This window comes from Microtus pennsylvanicus, chromosome 3 (genome assembly GCF_037038515.1).
Source record: "Microtus pennsylvanicus isolate mMicPen1 chromosome 3, mMicPen1.hap1, whole genome shotgun sequence".
NCBI classification, from domain to species: Eukaryota; Metazoa; Chordata; class Mammalia; order Rodentia; family Cricetidae; genus Microtus; species Microtus pennsylvanicus.
The window spans coordinates 72,219,078-72,239,569 of record NC_134581.1 but is presented as its reverse complement, the minus strand read 5'-3'; the positions used below and the strand labels follow the sequence as shown (position 1 = coordinate 72,239,569).

The window sequence follows — 20,492 nt, the reverse complement described above, 5'->3', positions numbered from 1 at the left end:
AAATGAAACCACTCAAATTTCACTTTTCACTAATCTGGCCAACTTAATCTTAATTTAGGATCTGGAATAAGCATCATATTGCCTAGCACTCCTGGACGACTTTTTGGTGTGATTACTTCAGGGAACTGCCCATGCCCATGAGACACGTGCTGCAATTGATTACTCTTATCTGCTACGCCTGATTAGTAATGCCTGCCTTGGCCTTGAGAGGAGGGTCCTGGTACCCAGACCACGATATTATCTCTCTTTTTTAAAAAACAATATTTTTTATTTGTGTGCCTGTGTGCATGTGTGCACATGAATGTGGTGCCCTCTGAGGCAAGCAGAGGGTTCTGGAAACCAAACTCTGGTCCTCTGGAAAAACAGGAAGCACTCTTAAACCATTGTGCGCCTTCACTCCCATCTCTGTATTATCCCTTTTCTCTCTGGTTGAACCCTGAACCATGTTTACCCCAGCTTCTTCTCTCAAAACCACCCACTTCCAGTCACCACCTAGGTCCCAGAGCCAGCCTGGGGCCCATTCCTGGCCCTCAGTACCTGTGTGAACCCTGTAGTGCGTTTCCAACTGGTGCTTGAGGCTGAATTTCTTGCCGCAGCCATTGCACTCATAGGGCTTCTCCCCGGTGTGGATGCGCTTGTGGCTCTTGAGTGTGCTCTCATCCCGGAAGCAGCTGCCACAGAACTCACACTCGTATGGGTGGTCACCTGTGAGGACAAGGGGCTGACTCAGATCCTTGCTTCCTCCTGCCTCTGTTTCAGGGACAGCAGGGTACACTCATTGTCCTGAGATTGCCTGTGCTCACTACCTTCAAAGGTGATTTGGCTAGTCCCCATCGCATGAACAGTGAGCGGTTCCTGTGTTCACACCCGGATTTTACTTGACCCCACAGTCGTTTGTGGGATAACAGCCAGTCTCAGGAAAAGAAAACCTGCCTGGCTGAGCTGCAACCCTCAGAAAGCAGGGTCCCGTGAGGGTGGAATGGAGCCCGAGCAGGAGCAGGAGCCGGAGCCGGGCTTTCAGACTTTACTCACACTTCGGGTTTCTTCTCCCTTTCCTCCAGCTCAGAGCCAAGGGCCGCTCCAGCCAGCTTCCCCACCCTCAAAACGATCCCTCCAACTCAGAGAACTTCTCCTGTTCCCCAAATGTCATCTGCTCCTTCTCCTACTCCACCAGTTAACCGCTATTCCTGCTGCCTCGTTTCCACATCTTTCCCTGGTGAACCCCTAGCCGTTCTTCAGAGTCCAGCTCATCCATCACCGCCATTTGGATGCTCCCCTTCAGTTCTCCACGCAGACTAAGCTACTCTGCCTTCTCTGTCTCCAAAGAAAAGAATATTAAATGCTTTTAGTCCTTTATTCATAGAAGAATAATACAATTTTTAAAAATTTTTTTAAAGAATTCTTTCCCATTTAAATGGCCCATATTTGCCGTATTCTTACCGCTATGCTGAGGACCTCACGGAGATCATGTCACGTGGTCATGGAAACTATCTGATGAAAAATACACTTATCTCACAAAGAAGGGGGGATAGAGGGTTGCTTGCTTAGAGATATTTAACCACTGTCCCAAGGTCACCTAGCTAGAAGTAGCTAGACTGGAACTCAGGCTATGGTCTCATCCCAGGGTCTGGACACTGGTCACTTACCACATGGCTAAATGACACATTGTACTGTACTGACTAACGGGGCCACCAAGAAGCCTTGTCCACTCTTATCCCCTCAGTGCTTGCCCAGAAATAACTCAGAAACAACTCTTGGAGAATTCTGGGTACTGGGCTGGGAAGAACAGCCCTTCCTGAGTCTAGAATTATGCCCATTAACTTACCATTCTCTCCGTGGGACACTCTACTCTTCAATCTCTGTGGACTGGGGGGAGGAGGGGTGTGGGGTTAACCACCTTGCATTTTTGTAACCGAGGTGTCAAGCTTGGGGGATGAAAGGTGAGGACATGTGCTACTTATTTTATTACAGGAGTGAAGGCGCAGACAATAAAGATAGATGGATCACCCCAGACTTCGTTCATGAATATTTAAATATCGCTGATTCGTCTTGTCACTGTAATTACAATCTCTCTGGGCTGCATCTCCAACAACCACAGTTTATGGTAAAGAATGGCCCACTGTATTTCACTTGTTCCTCTGCAGATGTGCGGGGCTGCCAACCGTGTAATGTCCTCTGCATTTCATACATTCTCTTCAGCCGCTGAAGGCTTAAGTCATCCACAATGACCTACGTTTTTTCATTATCCCCATGTCAAACTGTGCTCGTGCCTGGGCATAAATTGCCCTTCTCCTTATAGACTCACAGGCCTGTGCCTTCACTTCCTCTTTAAAAGGGTATTTTACTCTCTCTGCCTTCTCCCTTCCGTGGGCTGATAACCAAACATCCTACTTCCCGAATGCAGGCCCCTGCACCTACATAAATGCTTACCTCCTCTGATGACTCGGAACAGTTTCTGGGACTCTAGGGAGTGGTTGCTGGGGCCTGTTCATTGGCCGACTCTCTCAGAGGGTGAAAGATGTACAAGAAACACCGAGGGCATGGGGGTGGGTGGGTCTCCATCAAAGAAGCACAAAGAACCATCTCTATCCTCACCATCTAAGGGGCAGTGTCCTGGCCCAGGGGCCTGGCTGGCCAGTGATCTAGAGATGGACTGAGTCCTGGAATTTGGACTGGGGAAACTAACCCTTGTCTCTCACTACCAATACCAAGGAACAGTTCCCAGTCCTGTCAAAGCCCAAGAAGAAGCTAGCCTTCAATAACACAGGTACTAATTGGCTATGGGTCTACCATAGTAGGGGAAGTTTATGCATGAGACTGACTCTGTCTCTCTGTCTCTCTCTCTGTCTCTCTCTCTGTCTCTCTCTCTGTCTCTCTCTCTGTCTCTCTCTCTGTCTCTGTCTCTCTCTCTCTGTCTCTCTCTCTCTGTCTCTCTCTCTCTCTCTGTCTCTCTCTCTCTCTCTCTCTCTCTCTCTCTCTCTCTCTCTGTCTACACACGTGGCCCTGTCTGGTCTGACATCCAGCTCCCCCTCCTTCCTGAATCGGCAACGATTACGACTTTAATCAAAGATTCAGTATCCTCATTAAGATATAAATAAATAAATAAAGCAAGGGCCACATGAGACTTCAGCTGAAGCCGGTAATTAAAACGTACATCGGCAGTCACCCAGCCTCCCCCTCAAGCCTCCGCACAGGAAGAGGGGGCATCAGTGAGGGAGGGCTGGCTGACTGCCTGTGTGTGCTTCTTGCTTCCAGAGGGGGGCCCTAAGAGTTTAACAAACAGGAGAGGGGCTTGTTTGATCAGATTTTTATGAATTTAATTATGAAGTGGATCACATGTTAAATGAGTTTAAATAGGAACTCTCTTGAGTCTTCCCAGGGAAAGAATAAAAAGCATTCAGGGAATGAGAGGGAGGAAAAAAAATGACAAGTCACTAAGTCACCAAAGACACATACCCACCCTCACCCCACCCGGGTTTCACAGCTCAGTGACCACCGAGCCTACAGCCCTCACCCTGAGAACTAATCGCGTCAGGCCAGGCTAGCCATAATGTACATAGAACTGGCGACAGAAGTCAAAATCCAATTTGTGGTATGTTGATTAACTCTGTAGACGTGTTAATGAGCTTGACATTAAGTGCAGGACAAACGAGACTAATTAGAGCCCCTCTGGCCTGCCCAAGGCACCTGTGACCCTCCTTCTTCCCCAGTTTGCCATTACCTAGTGGCTTTCTCTGCTCCGGCCAAGCCCAGTGTCATCCTTCCCACCCCCGTCCCAGCCCCTGCGCTCCGCAGAGCCCTTCCTCTTGGCCCCTCCCTTCAGTGCAGCTGAGAGTTTATTATATGATGAGCCATGTGAATCAAGGATCCATCAATGCCAAGAGCACGGCTGGACTAACGCACCAAACACAGCTGCTGATGCTAAACACCGGCCCCAGCAGCAAATGGGCCAAGAATAACAGAATATTAATGAGGCATTGTGTCGGGGGTGTGCAGAGCCTGTGCCGAGCTGGTGTGAAAATCAATGGGTGCCTGAATGTGCGTGTGCAAAGGGCACACACGTCTGTGTTTCTAGAATAAGCAAGGGTTTCTCCCAAACCCTGTCCTTGCTGGGGATCTGAAGCATGGCTGATAGGGTAGAGCAGGGCTGACATGGGCTAACTGAACTCTGAGAAGGTGGCATGGGCAACGTAAGTTACATACTGGGTGGACTCAGTAGGGCCCGAATCATTGTGGCACGTGAAGTCAAGGGACTTGGCCCAGTGGCATCCCTGGAAGTGGCTAATGGAGGCTAACCATCTTCCAGAAGACTGAACTTGGGGACCTATTGAGGGAGATTGAGGGAGACATTGGCAGATGGTGTCTACATCTTACTGGGAGATCCTTCTGCGGACACTGTAGAGAAGGTCCTTGAGCACATATCCCTTTCTCTTTGCTGGACCTTGGCTGCTAAGATCTCCTCCTTTCTACTGAGCAGCCTTCGGCAGTCCTAAGCATCTGGTGAGCCATTCACATTTGGTAATGATACGGCATTGTGCTCCTCTGACTAGGATGGGATCCAGAACTCAGAGCCAAATCAGGTTTCTTGGTGAGAATGCCTACAACTGGCAAGACAGTCCAGCTCAGCCAGAGAGTAAAACTTCCTTACTTATCAGAGCCTGCCACCCCTGTAAGGACACATATTCCATCCGTGAATTATGAAGAGGCTCGGAAGAATGAGAAATTCTTCTGGCCCTCTATGAAGCATGCAGGACATTTACGCCTCCTCTAGCAGGCCTGCGTATGCACCCTGCTACACCCTTAGAGATTTAATCCCAGCTCCCCCCCCCCCCAAAAAAAAACAGATCAGTAACATACACACACAGAGACATACAGTTCAGAAACTGGCATTCTTTCACCAAGGGACAGTAAGAGATGATCTCATTTTGCTTTAGGGCAGAGAAAGGAATTAAGTCATTGATTCCTCTGCGAGGAAAAGACCAAGGGTTCCTTCAACGCCCTCTGACACTGGGTGTCCTGTCCCCTAAAGCTAGAGGGTAGTGGCAGGGATAGGCCAGGACTTAGGCAAGTAGTCCTGCCTCCTTGACTCACACATACCCCATCCTTCACGCCATCGTGTGAACTGGCCAAGCGGGGCTATCTCATGGCTCACTGCTCAAATGCTCTCATTGTCTTCCCTAGACCGCATTAAGGCCAAGGCAGAAGCCTCCTGTCTCTGTGGTAAAGGCAGGATGAGTTCTTCAGTGTGCCCTCTGGAGCCCTGAGCTGACTTCCGTGCTATTCTTGGATGGATTGGGCAAGTGGTGGGATTGTAATCGGGTTAGGTCAGTTATTCTCAAAATGCACTTTAGTACACCCCTCCCCCCCACCCGCATCAGAAGCCCTTAGGAATCCTTATTAGTGGTGTTGCGATCTAGAGCCCACCCAGGACCAAAGTTTCTGAGAGTAGAACTCAAGAGTATGGTGGGTTTTTTTTTTTTAATGACTATGTTCTGCGCTGTGTATGGAAAGACTGGAAACAGGTGTGCGGTGGGTGGTCGATTGGGAGAACTGTGAACATTTAAACACTCTATAGGAGCTCTTCTATGTACAACTTCAAGCAAAGAAAGGCTGAGAACCACCCTCCCCAACACACACCATATATTTTTGGAGGTTAAGCCCAGATATAAGGTCCGGAAATGTCCCCACACACCCCCTGGGACAAGCCTACCTGTGTGTGAGCGAAGGTGGCGCTTGAGAGCTGTGTGGCTGGGAAAGGTGCGGTTGCACTCGCTGCAGATATAGCTGCGCACGCCCGCGTGGACCTCCATGTGCTGCTGGAGCGCGCTCTGGGCCTGGAAGCGCTTCCCACACAGGAGACAGAAAACAGCCATGTCCGTGCCTGTGGGAGACAGCAGCGGGAGAGAGTCAGCAAGACGGAGATTCAAGGCCAGACTAGAAATCCTATCCCCCTCCCCACACATATAAGGTCAAACTCAGGGGCAGCCCAGGCCGTGCAATGTGGACTGGGCACCCTGAATGTAAGCTAAGTGGTGTCCAGTCTCCATGAGACCTAAAGATTAGTGGAGAAAGGCATAAAATCACAGGAACAGTCAAATGCATTTCTGCAAGTGTTTTGAGTCCAGTCCAGGAGAAAGTGGGTGGCTGGGGGCCTATAATCACAGGGAATTTACAGAGTTTGAGGCAACGGTGGGAAGATGGGTAGAACCTGTGAAAGCCAACAATGACCTGGATCCTATGGACTAACCACTGTTGTTAATATAACTCTCTTGAAACCACAAGCCCCACGAGGAGAGGAGGGAAGCACAGGAGACCAACTCACGCCAATCTCCATGGAGTTCATAGCTGGGATTCATTCATTCATTTCCTGAGCTTAGCTGGAGACCGCATTCTCTGTTCTGTCCTTTTCTTTTCATCTTCCCTCCCTCCCTTCCTTATTTCCTTTGTTTTTAAGACAAGGCTTCTCTGTGTAGCCCTGGATGTCCTGGATCTCGCTCTGTAGACCAGGCTGACCTCAGACTCAGATCCTCCTGCCTCTGCCTCCCGAGTGCTGGGATTAAAGGTGTGTGCCGCCATGCCTGGCAGACACTCTGATAACCACTTTCCCATTTTGCAAATCAGGAATCCTGACAGCCACTTCATTCCACAAATACTATCGTGATACTTTCCACAAGGAAGGCTTTCTTTGAGGTTCTGGAAATGGAAGGATGGAAACTCATACTGGGACCTACTCTAATTTCAATACCACCCAGTACACAGTGTTCAAGAGAACATTCAAGAGGACGGATGGAGTCTGTAAACACTCAGGGGTGGCAAAACCAAGTGGGGTAGGATGACCAGTCCTAACCGTGGAAGCAGGAAGAAGGGTGAGAAGGGGGCTGAGAGGAGCTGAGAGCCAGATCATGCAGCCCAACCAGTCATGCCACAAGCTCCAGGTTTCACCAATGGGAAGTGGCCGAAGGATTTCAACCTAGTGACTCACAGGAGATATTCGTTCTGCCCTGCCATTTGGTTGGCTGGCCCAGCAGACCAGGTGCCCCACTCAACCCCACAAAGGTGGATTGCTATTTCCTGTTCATCAACCCTTTTCCGATGCCACACCGATCCATAGCCTTCCAGCTGAGTCTCAGTTCATAGCTCCTTGTCTGCCATTTTGGACTTTATCTCCCCAAGACATTAGTCCTGACACAAGCCCATCTGCCTGTCTCTCTGCCCATGTCCAGGCAGCATTGCCTGAGCTCAGTCCCACAATGCTGTCCCTTGTGTGAGGGACATAAACAGAAAAGGTGGTCAGGTCTGTCAGTCTAGTCCAAAATGGAGGGAGGGACAGAGCACTTGGGCTCCTGAAAGTCATGGGCTCTTCGGGGTGATATGAGGAAGCTTCCAGGGGCAGGCGAGAGAGGAAGGGAGGGGACAATGAAGAGCCTTGCTGCCTCTCTGATTGGAAATGGTGACAGCAAGCTGGAGGGCTGGTTCTTGCCTCCTCAGGACCATACATGGCTCAGTTTGCAATAAAAGGCAGGGGTCACCACTGGCCCACCATCCTCTCTCTTCTCACTATTACCCATGTGCGCTCTCTTTGCAGACACTGAAGTCTAGGTATCTGCAGCCATGCAGATATCCAGTTATCTCCCAATAACTAGGAGGGCTGCGTGGGGGAAGAAGATGTCCTCCATATCTCTGCGAGCAGGATGGATGGAGAGCTAATAAAGGCCATCTTAGCTGGGTGCTTTATTTGTGCTACCATCTCATTTAACGCGTTCATCCCTACAGGGCGAGCGTTCAAAGCCACCTTCTCACGAAGAGAAAGACAGAGACTAAATAGCTTGCCTAGGGGCTGGAGAGATGGCTCAGAGGTTAAGAGCACTGACTGCTCTTCCAGAGGTCCTGAGTTTAATTCCCAGCAACCCACATGGTGGTTCACAGCCATCTATAATGAGATCTGGCGCCCTCTTCTGGCCTGCAGGCATACATGGAGGCTGAACACTGTGTACATAATAAATAAATAAATCTTTAAAAAAAATAAAAATAAATAGCTTGCCTAAGGTCACACAGTGAGAAAGAGGCAGAACCGGGAATCTAGAAATGTCTTGGTCTGTTTGATTCCAGAAATCACAGATTGAACTCTCTATTTTTATTTTTTAGTGTGTGGGCGTGCACTAGTCCCGTGTGTGTGTGTGTGTGTGTGTGTGTGTGTGTGTGTGTGTACGCGCGTATGCGATGTACCTTTTGGGAAAGCAGACCTTGTGTATGTGTGGGGGGTGGTGTTTGGAGGCCAGAGGTTGACACCAGGATGGCTCTACATCTATTTCATCAAGACAGGATCTCTCACTGAACAACGTCTATGGCTCTCTATCTTACTTCATGAAGACAGAGTCTTTCATTGAGCAGTTTTGGCTAGGCTAACTGGCCAGAGAGCCATGGGCCTGGGTTGGGATTACAGATATACACAGCCATGCCTCGCTGTTATGTGGGTGAGGGGCATTCAAATGCAGGTCCTCATGCTCACACGGCAACCACTTTACCCACGGACCCACCTCCCTCGCCTCTGAACCCCATCTTACCTCTGGACCAGAAACACTTGTCTGTCTTGGCTTCCCCCAGAAGAGATGCAGTGAAGGCAATAAAGAGCAAGCACCAAGCATGCAAGGAGCACTCCAGCAATGGTGGGAGCACAGACAGCTGGTCACAGGCACAGATCTCTGAAGCCTCCCAAACCCAAACCCAACAGGAAGGAGTCAGTAAGATCTCTGGGAGAGATCTCAAGTCTTCAGCCCCATCTTATGGAGGACAATGCGCTGAAAGAAACAGTTTGCCTGGGCAGAAGCCACTGCAAGCACTGACAAGTCCTTCAAGCCACTGGGAGCAGTGACGCTGTGTCTCCCAGTGCCCTGTCAAGCCTGGTAAGCAAACAGAGGCCGTCCACAACACATTCTAACGCACAGCACAGCAGTCCGAGCTTCTTCAAGCTGAGGAAGAAGCACCTGCACCCTCTTTACCCTGAACTCTACCCCACAGAAAGCCCCAATTAGGCCAGGTGTTCAAACAGCTGCCTTAAATCAGCCTGAGGGAGCAGGCTTCCTAAACAGCCCTGCCTTTTACCAGTCAAAATGTCTTGTTCTTCTATCTTCAGGATGGGAGGTGAATGAACAGTACCCCAGGATACCCCAAAAGGTGCTACCTAGCAGAGTAGACTGAGTTTCCTGGGGCATTCAGTCCCCTTGCTGTCCTTAAGATGCTTTGAAGCTGCTCTACTGGGTCATCTCCACCTGTGTCCATTCTCCTCATGCCATTCCCTGGTGATCACGAACAGGCTGGGATGAGGCAGGGAATCTCGGCACCAGGCCTGGGGGTGGAGGGCACTGGTCCAGAAAGACCACCCAGAGCATGGACAAGTCCAGGGTGAATCCGCGAGAGCCTCAGGGGAGACTGTGAGTTTTGCTCTGAGAAACGGAATGTTATCTGAGAAGCCAAGGTAGGAAACGGGGCACCCGTCCCTGGCTTAAGGAAACACCACAGACGGATTTCAGAGCAGGTAGCATAGAGCATGGAGCGAAGTCTTCAAAACCAGGGAGGTCAGATCACAGAGGACCAGATGTGCCAGGAGGGACAGCCCAGATGCCATCCTAAGCAAAAACGGGGCCATAGAAGGACTGGAGCAGAGCAAAGGTCTAGATGTGTGTGTCCCCTCTCCCAGTCCCAAAGTGAGTATGTTAAAATCATTGTCCTCTAAGTGGGGGTATCAGCAGGTGGGGGCTTCACCAAGTCTGATTACAGGAGTGGTGCCCTCCTCAACACTATTACTGCCCTTATAAAGAGGATCCCTTCACACAGTCAGAACACAGGACACAGAAGTCTGCAGTCTGCAGCTAGGAAGAGGGGCCTCCTGGGAACCCAGCCATGCTGGGATCACAATTTCAGACTGCCCAGCCTTCAGGTCTGTGAGACATTATTTTCTTTCTAGATACGAATCCTCCACTCTACAATCACATGTTACAGCAACTCAAAAGACCCGAAGACAGGTACAAGTGTCCAACAGCCTGATGGGCAAGGGCCTCTGTAGGTGGCAAAGGTGTGGATGGTCCCAAGTGGCTGGAAGCAGGGAGAGATTAATAGTCTTTGTGTTGTTCCAGAAAGGTGAAGACCAGATGATGCCCAAGGTTTTGTGGACAGGAAGAGAGCACCCTGATTGGAACTGTGGCCTGGTTGGGAAAAGCGGCACCCGTGAAAAAATTCCAAATGACTAGCTCTGCACACCATTGACAGGCTTAAGGTTCCATGATTATTGGTTAAGATGAAATATTATTATGACCCCAGCTGTCTCTCTCTCCTTCCTAGGCTCTCACACAAGCATAAGTAAGCTCCCTCCTTGGCCACTTAACCACCAACCAAGACTCGGGGCGAGAAGACGGTTTAGAGGGTTTGTGTCTACTTTCCCCACTCTGCTTGAAAACCAACATTCACAGTCAAAGAAAAGGACTTCAAAAAAAGAAGGAAAGAAAAAGAAAACCAGGGAAGTGTTGAAGAGTGAATGAAACACAAGAAAAACTACTGGTGCGTGCAAGTTAAAAATCTAAAGACTAGATGTGAGTTATTAAACAATTTGCTGTCGTTTCTGCCTAGCTGATTGTTTGCATGTATGATGAGTCAGGGCCGATTCTATTACACTGGGAGATTAAGCAAATAAATGCTAGCTTTTGGAAACACATTAAAATGTGGGGCTATGGAAATAAAATTATCTAGAAAATTGTATTAGCAATTCATTAGCTGCGGTGAGATGCGTGGCCGGGCAAGGGACCCGCTGCGTTAGCACACTCTGCTCTCTGCAATGCCTGAGTTCTGCCCTCCACCGAGGCGACCATCAGAAGCAGAGGTAGTCCCATCAGGAAGGAGGTAGACTCTGACTGTCTGGAGACAGTCTTCAGAAGTCACGGGCAGTGAGATGGAGAGAGGGAAAAGGAGCAGGGATTCTGGTCCTGCCACTTCCATTACCTTGGGATCCCACGCAAGCCCCTTAACTTCCCTGGATTGGAGTGGTTCCCATCCTTTTCCATATTGCTGTGGTTGCTAAGAACAACAAATGAGATACCAACTTGAGAACTCTTCACAGAGTGGTTTAGTTGTAGAGCTAATGCCAGCCCAAATGATGCCTTTTTCTAAACTTGAAAAGCCCATCTCCTCCCTCTGAGTGGACAACCGATCTCATTGTTGGCTAGTAAGAGAGAGCTAGATTTTAATCTCCATCTCTTCCTCAGCTGGACGCCTTGTGCCACGAACAACCTGGATGGTGACTCATGGAAGCCCTGCACAGGGACAAGCATATGTTGCTTTATTGACTCTGGGTTGCCTCTTCTAGGAAGCTGACCCTAGCAGTGGTATCTTGGATGACTTGTACTATTTTAGGCTTGGTGCCAAGGACACCATCTTCCTCTGAGCACTCATTGTTACAACACATGAAACCCTTTATTGCATTTACTTTTGACGTTTGGTCCTGCCTATGAGACTAAGCTGCCAAAGCAGGAACCAGACTAGTCATCTTTATCTCCCCCAACACACAGCACAGAGCTCATGCCAGTAGGCCCTAGATAACTGTATGCTGTGGTGACAATACTGAGGGACTTTGGGATGATGACAAAAACAGATGCATGCACGGGAGGGGGGGTCAATAGGTCATGGTACAGAGATAGACAGCTTGGGTTGGTGAGATCTCAGAACTGAGTCTATAAACAAGGCCACTACCAAAAGACAGTCCTACCGTATCTCCATGGCAACCACTAATGCCAGGTGACACACAGGTGCCAAACTCACTGGGGCCCTGGGCAGGATAGTTTTATACTAACGTGTCACAAGATAGAACTGCAGGCAAGACTGTAGAGCATTTTCTTAAACTGAGATAGATACGAGGGCAAAGGCAGCTCATTGTGGGTGGGGCCACCCCTGGGCTGGTGGTCCTGGGTGCTGTAAGAAAGCAGGCTGAACAAGCCATGAGGGCAAGTCAGTAAGCAGCGCTCCTCCATGGCCTCTGCATCAGGTTCCTGCCCTGTTTGAGTTCCTCCTCTCCCTGCTTTTGATAATGAGCTATTATATGGAATTGTGAGTAAAATAAACCATTTCCTCCCCAAGTCACTTTTGGTCATGAGGTTTCATCACTAAGACGCCCCCTACCACGTCTGCCACACTACACCACTGTCTGAGCTTTACTTCTCAGAAGCAAGACCTCTGACCATTGAAGTCACTCCTTACCATATTGTAAAATAGCACAAAGACCCTATACTTCTGGTCCGGAAGGGAGGCTTTTCTCAGCTTTATGATCCTGGGGCGGGCAACTACTACCCTTGCTGTAGCCAGAGACTGGATCGGAAATGTTGTCCTGTGACATGGGCCAAGGCTTACTGCCCAACCTGGGCAGAGGTGGAAAGTCTCAGAAGGAGGTCTTCCGGTCACTGCAGAATGCCCTTGAAAGTGAGGGGTGGACTTCCATCTTTCCTGTTGTCTGACTTCCTGTCCAGGCAGAGGTGAGAAAGCTCTGGTCCTTCTCATGCTCCATGCCAGGGTATGTTGCCTCATCACAGGCCCAAGGATAATAAGGGACCGTGAGCAACAGCTTTCGAAACTGTAAAATGGACTAAACCTTTCCGACCCACAGGTTCGTTTCCTGTTGTTTGATACAGTCACAGAAAGCTGAGCAACACAGTCTTGGCCCTGAGCCTCTGCACTGAAGACACAAACTTCATAACCAATCTGTAAGCAGAGACTGCGCCTTCATTTTCCAGCCGCCGAGACCCTTATAATCACACAGAAACTATATTAATTACAACACTATTTTGTCAATGGCTCAGGCATATTCCTAGCTAGCTCTTATATCTTAAACTAACCCATTTCTACTAATTATATATCACTACGAGGCTGTGGCCTACCGGTAAAGTTCCAGTGTCTTCCTTTTTTGGCGGCTACATGGCATCTGCCTGACTCTGCCTTCTTTCTCCCTGCATTCAGTTTAATTTTCCCATTTAGCTCTATTCTGCCCTGCTATAGGCCAAAGCAGCTTCTTTATTAAGCAACAGTAATAAAATATATTCACAGCATACAAAGGGAGAGCCCACATCACCAACCTGTGCTTCCAACATTCGCTTCCTAGTGTTGCCACGAGACAACTGACAGACACTGTCAAGTTTATGCCACAAATGCATTGTTTTCTACCAACTTGGGAATCCCAAGATTAGAAACTTAGCCTTGGCTTAAAGAGAATTGATTCACTAGAAAAAGAACCCAACAACCCCTTCCCCCATATTTCTGGAGAATGAGGAGATGTGGCTTAGTCTAGACTCCGTAAGTACTTGCCCAAAGGGGATTTGAACTAGAAAGAGGGATGGTAAGGATAAATTTAGATTGTGGGTTGAGGCAACATGGGTAGGCTCTCGGCAAATACCTGGGACCTGTGTGCATAAATCCTACTGAGGCAAAAAAGAGGGGGAAAATTAGGGGACACAGGAAGAGACAGGAGCCCCTCAACTCATGTATCTAGCTAAAGTCTCTTGCTGGCTAAGAATCAATAGTTCTAACGCAGGGGTTGAAAAGACAGTGCTGCGGTTGGGAGCTCTTGTTGATCTCGCAAAGGACCCAGATCTAAAGAAAGAATTCCGGCACCATTTGCTGTGAATGGTGTCAATATTCCTTCTCTGTGACATGTCTTAAGTGTTTATGACCAGCCATGGCATTTTTTTTTCTTTTCCCAACTACAAACCAGCATTTTCAAAGAGCATCTCAAGCAAAATTAGAAACTCCATTTCCAGCAAAAGACATGTCCAAACTCCCTCGTGAAGCTTTAATGACTCAACGGTTTCATCTTACCAGATTGTAATCCTGTCCAGTGCACCTCGGAAATCACCCTGTGATCTCATTTGTGGGGCACTGCCGTTATCAACCCTTTGAGACATAACCTCAGGAGACACCAAAATCATATACTGGCTCCCATGAAAACATCTAAGTTAATTCCCTCTTGAGACGCTCACATCCATACGTGGGTAGCAGGTCCCTTTCCTGAAGCATGTCTCATTCCATTAACACTCAGACTTAAATTTATGTTAAAACCTTTCTTCAAAAGCCTCCAGCTCTGCTTCATACCGACCTCTCCTTTAGTTCTTTTCTGAAGAATTTGAAACTCTTGGCTTTATCTGAGTAGAGACCTCTGAGAGGAACCCAGGATGCTGCAGGCAGTAGCATGCCGCTATGCCAAGCCACTATCACGGGAGAAAGTGAGCCGTACCATGTCCCCCAAGAGCAGCACAACCAGTCTGGACTACAACATAGGCACAACTTCTAGGTTCCTGATTTAAAAACAAGTATAATTTTAGCAAAACTTGGGAGGAAGCCAGGCTGGGGTGGAACAGGAGGCAGGAGGGATGGCACAGGTCTCAGTCCTTTATCTTGTCCAGGTGACGACAGGGTCTGAAGTCAGGAGACACAAAAGCCGTGTGTTTACACCTGTGCCATTTCCATGCCAATTAGCTCTTGAATGGAAAGGAAGGCACATGATCGGAGGGGCACGCAGCTGGCGAAGGCGCTCAGGTGCTACGCTTTCTTGGAGCAAGGCTCTTATTATCTCCCTAGACAAGCGGTTCCTTAATCAAAGGAGCAGAGGAAGCTAAATATACTTCCATTTCTTTTTGGTAAGCAGGCTAGAACTGTTCCATGTGGGGTGTACATGTAGTGTAGTGGGGTGTGTGTGTGTGTGTGTGTGTGTGTGAACACAGATGGGTTTCTGGTGTCCAATCCCGCTCAGCAAAGAAGAGCCATCTCTCCTGCTACCTAGAGCAGCTGCTTCCCCTGATGGGAACAAATATCAAATTGGGAATAAGTAAAAAAAAAAAAAAAAAAAAAAAAAAAACAACAAACCCACCTCATTTAAACTGGAAACACTTGTATCTCCATTCCCTTCTTCTAACCCTGCTAGGAGGTTCTACCGCTGCCTCTGACCCCTGGGGATTATCTTTCATGAGACGCCAGAGTCATCAGTTAAATCGTTACCTCTACCTTCCTTCCCCCAGCCTTCTCCTTCCACGTATGTGCCTCCAGGTTGTTGTTGAAGAAGATACAGAGATGCATCACCCACAGTGCCAGAGACAGACACAGGCAGCACAGCTGACTCACACCAAAGGCAGGAGGTTCTGTCTGCATCTTAAGAGACTGAAAAGGACCCAGGGGTGTGGATGCAGGAGGCAGACAAAAGGGAAACAAATGCCCAGACCCTCACATCTGCTGAACTTCTCTTTGCTCCACTGGAGGAAGGACCACAAGCTGCCCATTCACATCTCCGATTTCTCTTTGGATGGTGAGTGACAGGACCCTCTGCCATAAGAACCCAGTTCACCCAGCTGCAGCACTTCTCAGTCTGCTTGACCCTTCAGTAACGTCATCTGCCACCGAAGCATCAATAAGTCCCACTCAACCACTTTCTGCCTGTGACTGCCCACTTGGTAACACCTCAAAAGCGTTGCCTCCAGCCAAATTAGCATCAAACTAAATTAGCAAGGATATCTGTATCTTACACATCACTTACCACTGGCCATATTTTCTCCAACCTACCCAGGAAGCCCAAACCTTAGCCTCTAGTCTTCTTGTCCCTTTCGACCCTGTCAATCTTCAGTCTCCCCCAGGCCTTCCTCCCTCTTCCTACTTTTCTTCTTACAATCTTTGAACCCTGGGAGATACCTCTACATTTCTCTAACCCTCTATTATGTCTACGACAGGAAGAAGGGATGTTAGGGTTTGGTACCGCCAAAGGAATAGGAATTCCTCAATGAATAACAAAAAAGGGGAAAGGGTTCAGACGACAGATTGAAATTTGTTTTAAAACTAAGCAGCGGATGGGTGAGTGGCTGCGTTTTTCAAAACACAAGCACACACCCCAGTGTCAGCCTCTTGGGAAATGCGGCTGCTTGGCCAGGCTGTGGCAGCTAGCAGAGCCGGCTGCCTCCCTCCCGGAAACCGTGTGTTTGTTTAGCAGTGAGCCCAGACACAAGCGCATTTCATTACCCAGCACCTCCAGCTACAGTAAACAAATTTGTCAGCTCACTAGCTCATTAAGGTGTGCCCCGGACACTCGGGATTTATTGAGACCTGCACAATAAAAGTAACATGAATGGATTTACTAATTTTGTCAATCACTCCAACAAACCTACCCAAGAGGGGGAGAAAATGTGGGAGGGAACTATAGGAAAAGGGTGGAAAAGAAACTGGGGGTCGGGGGGGGGTAAGGGAAGCACGAAGAGTGTTGGTTTATAAGAGAGAATAAAGGGGGACAATGGGACCATTGCTGTCAGCCCACTTCACATACACCAAGTCCCCTTTCCTGGGGTGCAGGGACCCTGACAAATAAGGTGCCAAGGGAAAATGACATCACACATTTTGGTTCCCCGTGGATTACTCTGTATCTCCCAATTGTACATAAGACTCGGAACTCATGAACTTGAGGAACAGAATGCACGTCCAGAGAAGCAGCAGCCTCAGCAAGGAGGGGTTGCCTCTTGTGTTCTCTCCACCTGCTCCTGTGGCCCCTGTCCTCTTGGCTTCCCAGGCTACTTGTTGGACCCTTTCAGACATTCCAAAATGAACTTAAAACCTCTACAGTCAGAGCAGGGGGGAGCCAGAGGGGAAGTGGGAAGGGGGGTATGGAAAGGGGGATCAGGATGGAAAGTAAATCCGGAGAAGTATGCAGTCCTCTGGTCTGTAACTTTCAAAATGACAGCAGGACTGGGGCAAAGGTCAGGGAGTCCAAGGCCTTAGCACCTCAGCCAGCTGTGGCAGGGAAGCCTGGAGCCCGCAGGACGCCTGCCCATATAAATCAACAGTAAGCAGGGCCTGCTGGAGATGGGGACAATGGGCCCACACGGGGGTGGGAAGCAGGACAATGGGGCCTGGCCAGTGTGCAGGCCTGGAACAAATGTGCCCTGGCACCACGGGGGCCCCCATTTGTGAAACTAATTGGCCCACGATTGAAAAACTGGACCAACTTCAACAGTCCTGGAAGGAAGAGCAGGCATCCACAAGAGCCTCACCTAGCCTAACTCTGGCCCAGCCCTGTGGGTGTGAAGCAAAGGCCTCTAGGGGACTTCGTGCTGTCAGGGAGGTGCCTTGATGACCTAGTCAGTCTGGAGGAAGGTGTGGAGCCTGGCACTGGTGGATGGCATGCCAACTTCTCTCAGGACCTAGAGGAAAAGCCATCTTTTTGTTTCCCTACTGGACTTGTTCCACTCAAGTAAAACTTCAAGGTGAGAGACACCGCCAACTCTTGAGTTTTCAGAACCTGAGAGTCCTTACAGCCCTCACCTAGGGTAACTCAGTTCCTCCCTAAGTTCATCTCTCTCGCTGATCTTCAGGTCTGTGACCTCCAGCGTTACTCTCTGCAAGGCTGCCTGGGGACTTTGGGGAAGAGAGGCTTCAGAAGTGTGTGGTGAGGAGTCAGGATCACATGGGGCAGGCAGGAGCGGGCCATTTACACCAGTCTTTGTCATCTTCCTCCAGTGACCGTCATAGCAGACACCCCGTCTAAGAGGCTGGACAGAACAGAGAGCAGTAGCAGCCTCGGCTAGAGGGCCAGCCTGGCTCAAGGACACACCATGCACTCCTGGCTAGATGCCAGGGAAATGGGAAAATGAGGGGGAAAAAGAATTATCGTTGATATCCATCTCTAATATCCAGTGTTCTAGGCCAGGAAGGACAGAGCTGAGTGCTTCTGAATGATTCTGTTTTCCTTCCAAAATGGACACAACGGCCTTTTACTTAGGGAGAATCAGTAGACTTCAATGGGAATCATTGTCACAGACGGACACAGTCACAGGCATGGCAAATAAAGGACCTGACATTGGCTAGGTACCACTAGGTGACAATCCAGGTCTTAAGCATCCTCCAAGGACCCTGTGAGATAGGAGTTCTTAGCAAGACAAAGAAGCAAGACCTTAATGGAACCACTCCCAGAGACCTAATGAGCTAGGACTGGCCATGCATGTGGTAAGCCCCAGGATCTCTCCGAGTTAGTCCTTTCTGAGTTAGGCAAGGGCTTGGCTGATTGGGTGAGAATACAGCAAAGCAGGGACAGAAAGTCCCACATCCCTGCATCAGGATGATAGCAAAGCACACAGGGACTACACAGAGGACAGGGTGAGTGGGCCCCTCTGAAGACAGTGGCCTCGTGTTCTCAGCCAGGGCCCAGTGTACATCAGAGCCCCTGCATTCTCAGCAGAGCATCCAGAGCTTGGCAAAGAGCATCACACTTCCAGTTAACGATGGGACTAACTTCCGTGCCAGTATAGAAAATGATTCCCGAGTAGTTCTTCAAGCACACAGGACATTTTCTATAGATGCCCTTTCTCTGGTACCCACAGTTGTCACCTGAGTCCTTCAGGAAGGGATGGGGTCCAGAAGTGGCATCTTTTGGGGGAAAATTATACTTGGGCACAAAAACCAAGTAGAAGAAGAAAGGGGTACAGGAAAGAGACAAAAGAAAGCCCCAGGGAGACAGAGTGGAGGAGAGGGAGCAGGGGAGATGGGAACTAGAAATGAGTGAAAAACTGATTAGTTGAGAGCATTTGCAATGTCTGACAAACACTGGCAGGGGGAAGAAAAAAAATCCCCTGTAAATAAACAAAGCAAAACCAAAAAAAAAAAAAATAGAATGAGAAGATGTATTTATTTTACTGACATTTTAATGGTTCCTTTCCTTCTCCCCAGAAGATGATTACAAATTAAGCAGCATTTAAATGCTTTTTACTGTCAACAATTAAAAAGAGGACTGTAGGCCCGAGAGCATGGCAGGCCATTCATTCCCACGGTAACCAGGCTATCAGAGACACCGCGAGGCTTCGTGTACTGTACAGCACACAATGGGCCGAAAGGGAAAAGTCTGTGTGTTGATGCTGCAGGACATTCAAAAGCAAATTAACACATAAAAAGTGCCAGGCACAAAGACAGACACCAAGAGTGAGGGCAGAATGGATGAAACTCAGGACAAAAGTCTCAGAAATGGCAGAGTTTAAGTACAGTCTGATTACACCCCACTCAACATGCCTGGCGTTTATTTCTTGTGGTGCACGAGCACGTGCCTCCCCCCCACTCTGTGTGTCAATTTTTTTTTCTTTTTTGGTGTATGTACCTCGTGGAGTGGGTCTGTGTGTGTGTGGAGTATATGTGTGTTTGTGAGGGTGTGCGTGTGTGTGGAGTGTGTGCGTATGTATATATATGTGTGCCTGGAAGAACCAGAGACAGACACTGATTTGTTGCCTTAAAAACAGAGGCAGAAAAAAATAGGCAGCAGAGTACTCGGGCAGGCAGACCCTAGAACCAGCCAGTCGGGGGGCAGAACCTTTACCACACCCAGCCCACCTGTAACTGCAGTATGTCCTGATCTGCTGGACTACAGACAGGTCTTAGAGGCCCCATGATCCTTACTTCACTTTGTTCAGAGTGAAGGAGGTCATTGCAGCATTGACTGAAATAACACATTCACATTTTTAGAAACTCTCTCCCATTGCCGTTGAACCCATGGTAACCGAATGTAGGGCCAACCTCTGCCCCCTCCAGCTCACTGCGACCACTACTGACATCACTGTGTTGGAGTGTCTTCTTGTGGAACCTTCCCAGCTAAATCAGTACAGCTTCTAAGTATCTACATCATCTCAAGGAAATCTGAAAATTCCTTTGAAAATAACAAAAGAAAAAAATAATAGAAAAATTCAAGTCTAGTATAAAGGGGAGAAAGAAAGGGAGTAAAAGGAAAGCGGGCACAGCGTGAGGAACCACAGGCTGTAGCACCCACCATTTTCCTCTCCTCTCAGACGCAAGTGGGGCTACTCGGGGAGAGAATGAGAGGCCTCCTCGAGAAGCTGCCGGGTCCATGTCTGAGCTGTAAAAGTTTAATATGCAAGGGGGTAACGGTGAAATAAAAGAGACACGTCCCCTTTAAAAGGAAATATAATTTACAGTGTGCAGCCAGGCGGCCCATAGTTTCAATCTCGTTTACTATAGAGAAAACTCAGCTAGCTGCTCTCTATCCCACAAATCCGATTTAATCAGACAAGCCAGCCAGCGTGGCTTGGAGTAAAAACGGATAATTAGTAAACAGAGAGCTACTCCAGCGCTTCATTGGCATTCGAGTTGGGCTACTGTGTCGCATTTAAAATGCAGTCTGATGAAGTTTACAAAATCAAACCATTTGTTACTCCTATTGAAGAGGCTTCAGGCCACTTGCAATTAAATTGGAATTAGTGCTCGGAATGAGACACAGCAAATTCATACTAAAAAGGATCTGACTTTGAGACATTTGACTTCACTTCAACTGTTTTCTGTGTGGGCGTGGGTGTGGGTGCTACCGAGACACTTCTCACTCACCCTGACTCCAAAGGGCTCCCCGATTCTGTGAGCTTGCCGCTTCCCCCCAACAACTTGATTCTCCCCAGGCTAGTGGGGGGAGGGGAGGGGCAGCTGACTCTGGGGCA

At 48.8% G+C, this 20,492-nt stretch overlaps 1 protein-coding gene across 4 annotated transcripts in view; it reads right to left on the bottom strand.

Moving 5' to 3' along the window:
* The window catches only part of Zbtb16 (zinc finger and BTB domain containing 16), a 186,034-nt gene that overhangs the window by 7,088 nt on the left and 158,454 nt on the right, over nt 1-20,492 (bottom strand). For all 4 annotated transcript variants that reach the window (XM_075966010.1, XM_075966011.1, XM_075966012.1 and 1 more), the window contains exons 5-6: nt 5,711-5,881; nt 538-705 (exon numbers count right to left, since the gene is read on the bottom strand). In XM_075966010.1, coding sequence (XP_075822125.1) covers nt 538-705; nt 5,711-5,881 — 339 coding nt within the window. The remainder of the gene's footprint in view (nt 1-537; nt 706-5,710; nt 5,882-20,492) is intronic.